This window comes from Brachyistius frenatus, unplaced genomic scaffold (assembly GCF_029030835.1).
Source record: "Brachyistius frenatus isolate BFR_SWC_R1_liver_20210118 unplaced genomic scaffold, ASM2903083v1 Contig_50, whole genome shotgun sequence".
Classification (NCBI taxonomy): domain Eukaryota; kingdom Metazoa; phylum Chordata; class Actinopteri; family Embiotocidae; genus Brachyistius; species Brachyistius frenatus.
In genome coordinates, this window is record NW_027210649.1 from 95,858 (window position 1) to 109,775 (window position 13,918).

Here is a 13,918-nt window from a genome sequence, read left to right on the forward strand (position 1 = left end):
GAAACACCGCTGGCAGTTTTAACTTTGTCTATAGGCTGCAACACAAAGTAAGAAATGACGAAATGACGGACTCGTGTTCAGCCGAATATGCAGGCAAAAGTTGTTCCTGGTGCGCGGCGCCTCGTGTGTTCCTCGATTTTCAGTGCCGCTGCAAACATGTCTGCGCAGCACGTGAACGAGTGTGTATGTGCGGCGGGTTTTTGAGATCCCCAGATCAGGTTGTGACAGTACAACACGAGTGGATGCAGGATGTGTCTTACACAAGATACACAGATACTGACGAGACACACAGTTCTTGGGCGCAGAGCACTATTTGTGCCTGATCTCATTTCTCACCCTCCTCACTCTTCATCCGCCCTACTCCTCCTTTTTAGTCCATTCGTCTGCCCTCCCCACCTCGTCCCGGACCACAGAAAGGAAATCCCATCCTCTTAATTAAACAAGGACCCCCAGGACAGAGGCTCAAATGTAATTTGTAACGATTTCCTGCAGCCCAGACTTTGATTATACAAGGGCTCTTTATGCTGACCAAAGACTTCTGACTGCAGTTAATCTTCCATTGAAAGCCATTAGGAGGAGCCGTACCCCCACCGCCCCCCCCGCCCCGATCACGCACACCTCCAACAGTCTCCCCCGCTGACACACCTCCACCCTCCCTCAGGTTCTATTGTCCTCCAGCTGGCTCCGTTACTGCAGGAGTGTGCGCCTATAGTTTGAAAAACTTCTCAAACAAATAATAAAAAAACAAAAAACCCTGTGTTGGGGAGTCAGGGGAGCGGTGTAAGTAAAACACAGGCTTAGTAGGTGAAAGCTGGGATGTAGAAGAAAAGTATAGAGTGAAATACGATGCAGATCGCTCGCACAGCCGGCTGTATTATTCACAAGCCTGTTGGTCGAGAAGAGCGGGTTCACGCAGAAGACTGAGAGGTATATAGAGAGCTCGAGGGGCCGGTAAGATTTTTTTTTTACTCGAGTTAAACACCACTTAGCTTGCTTTTAGTGTGTCAAGCTGGAGCGAGCTTGCGTACGTTAATCCCACATATGTACAGCGGCGGCTGTTTTTCTCATGCAGCACTGCCTCAGTGGTTAAGACAGCACAGAGGTTCTTACATTGACGGACTCTCGGCCGGCGTATTTCACTCGGATCCGAGGCTCCTGAACCACATCCAGATTGGTTCCTGTCACCATCAGAGGCGTGTGACCACTGCAAAAAAAAAAAAAAAAAAAAAAAAAGACAAGCAGACATAATTTATTTCACAGGTTTGAATAATCATGTTTGTCAAATGCCATTTTATTCTTTCTTTTTTTTTTTTAGAAAACTAATTCAAAACAGAAATAGAAATGGAAATAGAGAGACAAAAAGAGAAGCAAACCGAGAAGTCCAAAGGCAATTCTCGAGTAAACTTTTTCTGACCTTAAAATACCCCTCAAATCGAATCTCATCCTCAGTTTCTTTTGGGAGAGGTAATAGCCTTTCGGAGTGCCGGATGATTAGAGCTGCATTTTGATTTCTCTGGCTTACAATCAACTAGTGCCGATCTGTGTTGGAAATACTAAGAAAGCTGGAGTGCATTAAGATGCAGCGGTGCCGCGTGGCACCACGGCACAAACTAAGCACACAAACAAAGCGGGAGGAAAACTGCGGGATGTCCATCTCTTCTTGCAGGTGTTTGTTGTTTTTTGTTGTTGCGTCTGTCAATGTGGCAAATAAAGATTCTGGAGTTGTTGCAATAACAGACAGCGGATGGGTCAATGCTCTGAGACTAGATTCATTGTACTGCAGCTCTATGGATAGAAAGTTACTGCATACAAACCTTATGCTGTCTATAGGCTCAATCAATTATATAGTCAGCTGCTATCTTTCTGTCTGTCGATGCAATTTTAATCTCCAGTTTCTGAGCCGGTATGGGTTCAGTGTATGCGGTTGACATACTTAGTTGGATATCTAATTGATTTGCTCTTTGTGCATATAAAGAATACATAAAACAAAGCAAAAAAAAGATATGATTTCCTTCCCTCTCTACGCCTCCCTTCCTTCCCCCCCCTCTTTTCCCTTTGTGCCGTCACGTTTCTGCTGCACTGTACCCTGCACTCCTTCTCTAAGCCCGTGCCATCTGCTGTGGACTCACACCTCTGATAACACATTGTTCTGGTAAGCCGCTATTTCATCTCCATCCCTCTCCTCCTTTTAATTAGTGGTGCACTGTATAGTGAGTGTGTGTGCGCGTGTGTGTGTGTGTGTGTGTGTGTGTGTGTGTGTGTGTGTGTATCTATCTGCCAAAGCCGATCAACAGATGGATCAACGCTACATTCGATAGGAAAATCTCGCTGGCCGTCCCCTCCAATCTGTGAGCTGTGGCTGTTCTATCAGATCCAGACAAATTGGAGGCGAACCGAACAGTAATTGAAAGTGCAATATGGACTCATGTCTGCTTATTGCCGCTGGCTTGGATAGACTGGCTCTAAGGCTCTAAACGGAGGGGGGACTCCTCGCCTGGTTGTAAGGAGCTCGAGGTTGCTTGATGAGGATGTCGATGAAGTGACAACTCACACGTGCTGTCTGTGGAGTGGAGTGTGCATGATGTATGTAGTTACCTTGCGATGCTCCAGTCGGGCTCGATGCGTTGGACAGTGGGGTCCTCGATGTACTCGAAGGTGAGGCTCTCCCGGATCTGGGCGTGATCCACGCTCACGCTGATCTGAACGGGGCCGATCCCAGACAGGGAGGGCGCCGAGTAGCACACGATCTCCGTGGTGGTCCGTCTACAAGTGAAGAAGACGAAGACATCAATGGAATTATTTAAATCTGTGTCAACATACAGTAACAGGCATTATACAACAAGCAGTTCCTCGAAATCGCCTCTGTTGCTAGGTCGTTGCAAAGGCTCCGGCTACTTCCTGGAGTAGTAAACATTGCATAAGTTACATGAGAGTCTACGGACATAAAAAAAAAAAATCTTTCACACAATATTGCATGTGTAATATTGCATGTGCGGAATAATCAAACTAAAGATTCTCTTTTAAACACCAGACGAGCTGAAATGCTCCAACTTATTCATTTACTCTGCTTTCTAAACAAAAAGAATCAATTTACGAAAGCGAATGACACCGTCTATAGCAGAGAACATTCAATGCAATTTGTTCTACCAGCGCTGTTCTTTAATTATCCGACTTAGAAAGCAACAGAAACAGAAACACACCCACCTCACACAAACTATCACGTCAACAATGCCTCCACCGGTTGTACGAGTCCCCTCCCTCTACAACACTCCATGATCAACCTGCACACTCTCTGAATTTGTCCCAATTCATGAGCAGAGGAGATCTTGTAGTTGAACCCCCCCCCCTCCCAATCTTCCTCTTCCTCCCATGCCAGGAATACGTACAGCGCAAACCAGTAATTAGCCCCCATATCTCATTAAAGTTGGCTTGACTCCGCCACCTTACAACGCTAGAGTCACTGCGGCAGGGCTTAAAATAGGAGCCTTCAGGAGTGGAGAGAAGGAGGGCGTGTGGAAGGAGGGATGGGTGAAGAGGGATGGAAGATAACTGTGGGAGTATAACAACCGGGGGTTTTGGATCGGGGTGGGGAGGGGGAGTAGGCGGCGGCGGCGGCGGGGGGGGCAGATAAACAGATTGATGGATAGAGAATGGGAGGGGTGGAACTGGGTGGAGAGGAACTGTAATAGTAGCTCTTGGAGCTACTATTACACGGTTTGATACAGTAGGTCATCAAAACCTTATTAAGATTTACACAAGTTTCTGACAGCGGGATAAAGCGAGGCTTTTCCCTTTGGGGGAATTCTCAGTAATATCAAGGGGGGGGGGAAGTAGTAGAAGAAAGCCATGAAATATTGCAGCTTGTTTAATTGGAATAATCCACATCGTCTTGAGAACAAGCCCTCCTGTTTTTTCTCTTCACTTGCTCATCGCATACTATATATCTAAAAATGTTTTGACAGTGATGTATGTAGCAGGGACAATAAGTCTGAGTCAAACCATTGTTACGCGATGAGTGTACTTTATATGAAGGGCAGAAATGTAGGTTCTGCAAAATAGAAATGGAAAATAGAATTGAATACTTTTAAGACAGGAAAAGTGCAAGAATTACAGAAAACAACTTCAACTGCATTGAATATACAGATTTCATGTTTCCACCTCATTGCAAATATATAGGTACAATAAAAAGAACGTTGCGTATGAATAATCTGTGTCAAACAGAAGCCTGATCATGCAGGCTGTTTATTAGGGCCCGAGCACCGATGGTGCGAAAGCCCTATTATTTTTTTAAAATTGAAACCTTGTGCCTATAATAGCACATCTACGGTATAAATGGATGCAAGAGGCAAGTCTCACCCAAAAAACTCGCACGTCTGGTTTCCGAACTGAACGTTGACGCTGCTGCCGGCGGCGAGGTTTTCTCCCATGATGGTTACTTTGGTGCCTCCGGACTCTGGACCTCTGCTGGGGGAGAGACCTGTGACTGTGGGGGTCTAAAAAACAAAGCAGAGACAGAGAGGTTAACTGTGAGATGAATTTAAAAGGAAAGGAAAATAAACACAAGATGCAAGAAGATCAAACAGCAGACTAAAAGATGGGTATTATCTCCTGTAAACAGGGAAACATCTCTGTGTTGCTGCCTGGGAACGTCATGTATTACCACAGATCCGCAGCAAATCACACTTGTTCATACTGCCAGGTCGCTGACAGAGGAGTGCACTGCTGGTGGGAGAGCTGGGGATAAAAACCAGGAGCTCTTAGAGTCCCTCAGAGATCCTACTACTGTGTGTTGTGCATTGCCGGGTTGTGTCTGAGCGAAGCTTTTTAAAGACAAGTCTGAAAATAACTAGTGTTTACAGCGACAGGCAGCTAAGTTTCCGTCACACAGACAGATGGAGAAATATCCGAGGAGACAGCCCGTCATATGGAGACAAACACACATGCAGCAGTGCACACAAACACATAGAGAAAACACACACACACACACACACACACACACACACACACACACACACACACACACACACACACACACACACACACACACACACACACACACACACACACACACAGCAAATAACAGCAATTTAAAAACGATGCAATGCACACTCTCATATACACTGGTCCTCTGCCTCCACGGTCACATAGGGAGTGGGTCTTGTCGGTAAAACTGAAGAACGCTTCTGGATTCTTTTTTTAGGTGCCCTGCAATACGGGGGAATTGCAAGTGGTGCCAATTCTCCGCTCTGTGAAGTAATCTCCGAGGAATTCCGCTGCTTCACAGAATAGCAGTTGTATCGCTGGTGAGGAAAAGTGTCTGAGGATACACTACAGAACCACACTGAGAAAACTAAACTGTAAGCGACGTGTGACTTTCAGGATAGAGCAGGTACTCTGAAAACATTAGTAATTACTCACTGTTAATTGTTGAGGAAGTGCTAATTGGGAAAACTGTGGGAAAGCTGCCGGTTGGGCAGACAGTAGATAGGGTAAAAACAAGGGCATGTGTGCGTGAATGTGTGAGGATGGGGAGTAGATCATGTTTACCTCTATTTTAGCAAGTTGTTTGTTCATTAGTCTTTCTATCGCACACAATCACATCTGATATTTATTTACCAATTACAGAATTTTAACAGCTCTCAATTATCCAAAAACACAGACACCGCCAAGAAATCTTTGAGTTCATTATAATTTTTGTTTTGCAACTACAAGGTAATTGTTATGTAAATGTAGTGAGTTGTTAAAAAGTATGATGGTTTGCCACAACAAAGAACAGGGAAAACAGACAAAAGAAGCACAGCATCTGCAATAAGAGACCTGCGGAGATCATTACTGAAGACCCCTTAAAACCTTGTGTTGTCAATGGAAGAATGATTATTTCTAATTGAATAAGTATTAAACTGTTGGTAGTTGGTAGCAGCTCCATCGACATTACTTGCCTGTGGCCGAGACACAATTAATTTGCAATTGTTGTTTTTGTGATGCACAACCCCATTTCCCAAAAAGTAGGGACGCTGATTAAAATGTAAATAAAAACAAAATGAAAACTTTTTTTGGAGACGTGTTGCTGGCATCACATTCACAATAAGTTAGAATTTTCATAAAACAACAACATTATTCAGTTTCAACATTTGATATGTTGTATTTGGTCTAGTTGCTGTTAAATATGGGTTTACAGGATTTGCAAATCATTGCATTCTGTTTATATTTACATTTTACACAGCGTCCCAACTTTTTGGGAAACGGGGTCGTATATCAGGTCTCTCCAACCAGTAGCTCACGAGTTACTGGTTGATTTTGTGTGTGTTGAGTATCAATTTGTTATGGTTCACATAAAATAAGTTTATTCAGCTGATTTGGTGGAGCTCAGCTTTGCGAAGTTAATTTTTTTCAAATTAGCTCTCAGAGGAAAAAAGTTCGGAGACCCAATGGTCTATATATTTTATATTATGTACAGGTCCTTTGTTTGCTTCATAGTGACTGCAGTACATTATATTGCTGTTATGTGTGTATATGTGGACAGAGATTATTGTGATTGCAGTCTTACCACAAAGGAGTAGAGCTGCGAGGAGCGAGCTCTGAGTTCTGGTCTGCACTCTCCGACACACAGCTGGACCGGACCGGGTCTGCTGTCAGCAGGAGCCGCATCCATCTCGCACACAATCCTGCAACCGACGCAGATTAGTCAGTTAAAATCACTTCAAGTGCAAAACAAATGGGAGCTGAAAAACCTGCAGCTGTTTGTAAAATATCATTTGGACTGCAAAGAAATCGTATCTTTGCCGAAACTCACTTCAAACTCCGAAGTTGTCTCCGTGTTTGAATGCCTGAGCGAAGTTGTGAGAAAGTAATCAAAACACCTCTCTGCTTGATATCGATTTATTTTCCACTCTAATTGCAATCTTCTCTTGTTGTTTCACTCATTTCATTACGGGACACATCCAGACATCGACCGAGACCTCCTGGATGACAGTCTTTTTTTTAATGAGACCGACGCTCCTCCTCTCTTGGCGCTCCGACAACACCCAACCCCAGTGGTAAATCTCCCACCAACAACCCGGCCCCCCGACGGCGCGGCCACTGTAAGTCTAATGTAAATCACGCGGCGTGATCAATACGGCTCCATCATACCATGTGATCAGGTGTCACCCAGCACCGCAGGTGACTCGATCAAATGACATAATAAAATGAGAGCGGCTATTGATCGTTGGTGCCAGGGTATAATAAAGGACAAGGAGCAATCACAGCGTGGGAAGAGAGATGGAATATGTGGCGAGGCAGATGGCAGGGGCAGGTAGGAGTGGAGCTGATGAAGCACAGCAGATGTATTGTTTCTCCGGCGCTGATTGTCTGAATTACAACAAATGACTCAGGGAGCTTTGTTGGATGTGGAAGAGAGCGGCTGAGGGAGGATTTACTGACTGATATTATCCTCTCAGTGTGGCCTCAGAGAAACAGAAGCTCCCCACCTGAAGGCCCACTGCACTGGTTCTGCTTGGGAAGCTGCAGATTTATGAGAACATGTTCGGCTTTTGCGATTGGATTTCCTCCGTAAAGCCTGAGGGATTATTTTTAAACTGAATTCTTACTAACGAGGACTGGCCACTACAAAAAAAAAAAAAAAAAAAAAAGAAAAAGAAATGCTGCAGAATATAGTATCAGTCCTCAGAAACAGGTACTTCCTGACTGCTGAAAAACACAAAAAAGTTGAGACTTTCTCTTCAAAGCAGGAGTGGCTCTCAAACACTCTTCTGAAGCAGTAACATAAAAGGCACATAAATATGTATGGTTTTTTTCTTTCCTTTTTTGTCTGGTCCAGTCCATCACAGGAAGCCTGGTGACTGAATTAAGACTGGGGACAAACACCAACAGTCAGATAAGGACGCGCATATGGTGAACCTGGAGCAGATATGACCCCCAGGCGCCGAGGAAACAGTTCGGCTCAGAACATCATCATAGAGACTCCAACTCCTTCAAAGTTAGACTAAAGAGGTCAGAGGTTATATTTTTTAATTTTTTTTTTTCTCAGTCCATTTTTTTTTTCATATGCCACAGAAATGAATTCCTTCGCTTGTCCAGAATTGGATTAAAGGGCTGTCAGATCAGTGTGCTGCTGACAAATTGTCCCCTACAGCCAAGTGGCACAGAGTGAATTTTAATTACAAGTGCCCGGTGCAGCGCGAGAAACCTCAGAAATACTGTATGTCGTGGACACTATACATGAGCTGTTGTTATATCTTTATTACTTCATCACACAATCATCCTGATTTAAGTATTAACCAAGTGGAGACCAGCAGTGACGTCACACGTTTGTTTGTGAACGGCCGTTATGAGTTCGGATTTCGGTCGTTGCCACCTTGCTAGTTCCGAGTGGTTTTGGAGCCGGTAGCGACCATATTTGGACGAGTTGGGGGCGGAGCAAGTGGTAGATCTGACTCGATCTTATTGGAAATCCGGCGATACTACATCCCGCCCACCGATAGCTCCAACCCGGCTGCCCCACAGGCCTGTCAATCAAACAGACATGCCCCCAAAAACACAGCTTTTTGAAGCTTATTTTCTAATTAATGATGGGATTATTTTCGGATGGAGTGACTTTAGCTAACAACACCGAGATAACTTATGGAAAAAATGTATTGACTTCAAATTTTATGAGACTAGTTGAATGGGAGTCTACGCAGCTTTTTGGAGCCGACCTCTAGTGGCACCCGGTGGTATTGCGACTTAAGGCACTTCCACATCGGCCTCATTTTTCAGACCCGAAAGCTACGTCCACTTTTATGTACAGTCAATGGTATTAACATAACCAGTAAGGTAGTACAATTGTGCACGCATTTCAGTGTTGTAACATTCGTATTAATAGAATCATAGGACAATCATCATAATTGTTTGAGTTACAGGAATGGTGCAGTGCTGAGCTGCTCTCTTTCCAAGGGCAGAAGTAGGCCAAGGAAAGAATTAGGGTTAAAGGCTCCTCTGAGAGCCATGACTGTGATAGCCTGTGTGTGTGCACGGCTGTGTGTGTGTTCACTCAATGTATGTGTGTTTTATCTGTGTCAGTGCACGGCTATACGTCAAAACTTTCACACAATTTCCTCACTGATATACAGTGCAGAGGCAATTTCCCACCAACTGAAAGAAAAGCCAATTATTTCTGAGCATAAAAAAAAAAAAAAAACCTCTAAAACTATTACTGTAATATTTCCAGGGAGATGTGATGCTTGTAGTACCCAGTAATGAGTTTACAATGGGAACGTTGTACTTCACTTCATATTTATATATTTTATTTCCTCATATTGCATTGATTTTCCACGGTATAATTATCTAACCTATACCAGCTGCATAATGAGTGTTTTTGTGCTTTCTGTATGGCATTGTTAAAAACATTAATAGGATTTTTTTTTTTTTTCATTTCATATAGAAGTGCATTTCCTCCACCAACAAGGCACAACACCCAAAGGCAGTCCAACCTAATCCTAATCCAAATATGTTGATAGACATTAAGTGTAAATTAAAGCATATGTGTGCAGCCCCGTTTATCTGGCGTGAGGCTCGCATCACCTGAGGAGGTTAAACCACCATCAGGCGCCGGGTTTCTAAGTCTACACACGTCTGCCTGTCTAGCCGAGGGGGAGATGGGTTGAGTTGTGCAGCGCGGGCCGCGTTTCATTAGTTCAGGGTGAACGGGACAGGCTTTACCGTGATGTACACACAGCATGGGACAATTAAGGAGGTAAACACAAGTAAACACACACAGCTGTTAAGGGATTGTTGCTGACTAGATGAGCCACAGAGAGAGAGAGAGAGCTGGGCGAGTGTGCTGCAGGGGGTAGAACGGCAATCTCAGGACCAGGCTGTCTGGACCTGTTCCAGTTTTCATTATCGCAGCTGTGGTGGGGGAAAGAAGAAGAAGCTTTTTGTCACGTGACTGTATACAAAAGTGGACGCAGCATCCGGGTCTGAAAGATGAGGCAGATGCGGAAGACCTCCGGCTCCATTGACTCCCGTTCAACTGGTCATACAGTTATTTTAGTGTAGTTAGCTCAAGTCGCTCCTTCTTATTAGTTTTCTGGCTGTCCATCTAAAAATATTCGTGCTAAAAAAATTGAAAATCATCTTAAAATAGCCATTCTGTGGGGGAGTGTCTGTTTGATTGACAGGTCTGTGGTGCAGTCAGGTTACAGCTATCGGTGGGCGAGACGTAGTATAGTCTGGTTTCCAATCGGATCAGATCCTCCACTCGCTCGCTCCCCCCCGGTTTGTCCAAATATGGTCTCTACCGACTCCAAACTTGCAAATGTCGCCGGTCAAAATCCGAACTCGAGGCTTCATAACGGCCGTTCACAAACCAATTGTTGACGTCGCTGCTGGTTGCCGCTTGGTCGCAATACCGTGTTGATGAGTTTGTTAAAACCCAGGCGAGATGCACAGTATTATGGGTGTTAATAACTGATTTAATGCATGTTTACTCGTCTATAGCTTTGTGTTATGAAACCCCAAAATGTTCACTACTGAACAAATATAAAGACACATGACATAAACTTATAAGAATGAATTAACTATTAATTTGTGAAGTAGTTGAAGACTTTTTTTTTTTTTAAATTGGTCATTCCCTTTAATAATAACTGAATTTTATTGGTTAGGATTTTTATTATTTCATTATAGACAATATATTTACAGAAACTACATTCAGTTGATTCAGAATACTTCTATATTGTTACTGATCTTGCTAACAGGAGCTGACTGGCTAATTGTGATTGGCTGAACCGTGCGAAGGAAACTACAACACCACATTCACCACACAAGTCCTATATATCTTATTCATTATGAAAATAACATGAATGATAAAACCCTTTACAATATAATATCTTTAAATTATTCCACAAACTACCGTTTCAGCTAAATATTTCTGCAATTGGCTTGTGTTAATGTTTATTCCAAAATTATTTATCTGATAATGATTTAATAGTACACAGCTCTCCTATAAAGACAGCTGGCTGGAAAATTGTGTTGTTTACAAAGTGGGATAATTGGCTGATTAAAGAATTATCACGCTGAGATGTGGCAAACCTTTTTCCCAACTGCTTTCAGTTAATTTAAAAGAAGAATTAAGTAAAATCTTCCAAAGAATCAGCAAATGACCAAAAGCAATCATGTTGCTGCGCATCCCGTTTGCGTGACTTACTGCTCGGCGATGATGTAGCCGTCCTCTACGGGGCTGCACCTCACACCCGCCACCTCCACGTTGCCCACCATGTCAGAGAATGCCAGACCCAGGTTTGTGCCGTAGATGGTCACCCGCGTGCCTCCCTCCGGGGGCCCGGCCACCGGGGTCACCTGCAAGGGTTTAAAAAACAGTGTAAGTCAGACATGAAGATATTTCAGTCTTCAGTGATGCGCCTTCTCTTATAGACACGTACATGAATACAGGTTACCGTGGACGCTCAAGGGTAAATATGTTCTTTCGGTCCAGGTGGCTGTAAAAGCAATTAAAAGCGCTCCCCACTCCTACACTCACTGAATGTCAGAACATGCCACGAGTCATTGTGCCAAGAGCATGTACTAAACACAACTGCAGATATTGGCACTTGTTTTTGTAGCTCTTTTTATGGAATATGTAACTACATCCAAACACACACAAGAAAACCATACTGTTTTTGTTTGTTTTACTTTCTTTTCTTCTACACTATGTCCAATAAAAGGAACATCAGAATAATAACAAAAAAAAAGAGTAAGCGGGATTATAAAGATTCTGGACAGCTGCCTGTTTAGAAACTAGTGCTGTTGTCAGAGACGGTGAATCTAACAAGGGGCCATATTAATGCTTAGTGCAGACCACCTACTCATAAAAGGCAATATGGCTGCCCAGCATGACCTTGGCACAGGGTGGCACAGTGCCTTCTGTGCTGCAGAGCCCTGTTGAGGCTCCAACCTGGCCGTCGTCCAGCCCTTTGAACAAGAGAGGAGGGGGAGGAGGAGGAGGAGGAGGAAACAGGAGTGAGAGCAAGGAGACAGGAAAAATAAAATTTAAAAAAAATAAAATAAATACAAAAAAAAAGGAAGAAGATAAAGAAAGACCAACAATATTGTTTGGTGGACGGGGAAGTAAAAGGACGTGAGAGAGGGAGAGAGAGAGGAGGGCAGTGGGAAGGAGATGACTGTCACTTTGCTGTGTGGAGCTGCTGCTGCTATGTAAACAATCAATATGCTATTACTGGCCATGCAAGCAGAAGGGGGGGAAGAAAAAAAACCAACAGTCAGTTGTACCCGCTCACTGAGCTGGCAAACCCCTGTAAGAGGTTGCTGTGCACCCTCCCCACCCCACCTCGCCCCCCTCCTCCTTCTTCCCCCCCAACACCCACTAGGGCATTGCGGCTTCCCTGTGGGACGCAGGCATTGTAATCTAGATTCAGTGGACATTAATTGCTCTGGATGTAAAGTAAGTGTGTCACTGCACTGCCTGAGGGGTCTGAATACATGAATCTTTTAGCACTGCTTGGGCATGCAGGGTATAGAGGGTGGGGGTGTGGGGTGGGGTGTGTGGGGTGGAGGGGAAACATAATGGCTAAATATATCCATGTCAGGCGATGGCGGCAGCTATTCGAGTAGACTTAGTGATGGTTACATAAGCAATCTGAGGGCCTGAGAAAACAAGAGAGAGGAAAAAGGGAGGGAGAGAAAATGAGTAAAAAAATATAAAGAAATAGAGAGCTTGGAAAAAAATAAAGAAATACTTGGGAGGAAGAAAACGGGATGATGAGCAGCAGAGGGGAAAGTGGATGCCACTCCGCTCGGTCCCCCATCAACCCGAGACGGGTGACAGGTGAGCCAGGGGACGGTGACAGGACGGCGGTCCGCTCCATCACGGACGGGCATGCTAAAAGCTTAGGAGACCTCCTCATTCTACCCTCGAGGCTGAAATGGAGCCCTTCCCGTGGTGGACCAAGCACAGGAGGGACAGTCTAATCCATGCATGAAACCCATTTGACTGAGCTCCCCATTGGCACACAGAGCCTCGATTCATCGGGATCATAGAGAAACGGCCACATCAAAGACGCATGCTACCGATGTCTCCGGGCTGCGAGGCGTGAGAGAAGCGCCGCTCTTTGTCTCTGTGTCTGCACTTCTTACACAAACAAAGGAGCTCAAACTATAAAGGATCCTTCTTTTTACATGAGATTTGCCTGTAAACTTGATTCTGATGACCTTTACGGACCAGACGCATCGTACCGAAATCAGATAATCTTTTGAAAGGTGGAGTTCGTCCCCGTGTCTCCCCTCTTCTTTGCATCCCTTTTTTTCCTTCTTCTTTTTGCCTCCTGTCTTTCATCATCTCGTCTCCCTCAGGCTAGATGACACATCTTCCTCCTCTAAGCACCAGCTTGCTTGTTTGTCTCCACGCACACAGACTTTCAGGGGAGGAAGAGGAAGAGAAAGCCTCATTGGACATGCATGCACACCCCGCTGCCCTCGCTCCCCCACCCCCTCCACATCTCCCCCTGTTCCCACCCAGTGCTGCTATGCCATGCGCCCTGTGTAATCCTTTTAGCGGCAGTGCTGCTGCCCGCCTGGCATTGTCACACTGTCAATAGAGGGTAATTCCCAGCAAACAGCCAGTCAGCTCGCACGCTGCTCTCCCTGCTCCCACTCGTGCACTCTCTCCAGCATAATCTATCCCCCTCCAGCTTAGGCGATCAAAGTATCGGCCACTTACGACTATTTCCTTAGACATTCCCGAGGATTTTAAAAAACATACAGCAGAAAGACTAAAGAAGGATGGTGTGACCTAAATTTGAAAAGAAAGACGTTTTAATCCACAAGAAAGGAAGTTCTAGAAAAGAAAAGGTTCTCTTTGCAGAAGATAATCTGTTATTTTGGAGCAAAAATGCTAAGTATGGAGACAGAGGGGAGAACTGGC

General features: G+C 44.5%; 1 protein-coding gene across 2 annotated transcripts in view; it reads right to left on the reverse strand.

Annotated features, from left to right (window-relative positions):
* Positions 1-13,918, reverse strand: part of plxna2 (plexin A2) — a 192,531-nt gene that overhangs the window by 45,143 nt on the left and 133,470 nt on the right. For both annotated transcript variants that reach the window (XM_069704184.1, XM_069704183.1), the window contains exons 13-17: positions 11,186-11,337; positions 6,548-6,665; positions 4,357-4,493; positions 2,596-2,763; positions 1,111-1,204 (exon numbers count right to left, since the gene is read on the reverse strand). In XM_069704184.1, the coding sequence (XP_069560285.1) occupies positions 1,111-1,204; positions 2,596-2,763; positions 4,357-4,493; positions 6,548-6,665; positions 11,186-11,337 (669 nt within the window). The remainder of the gene's footprint in view (positions 1-1,110; positions 1,205-2,595; positions 2,764-4,356; positions 4,494-6,547; positions 6,666-11,185; positions 11,338-13,918) is intronic.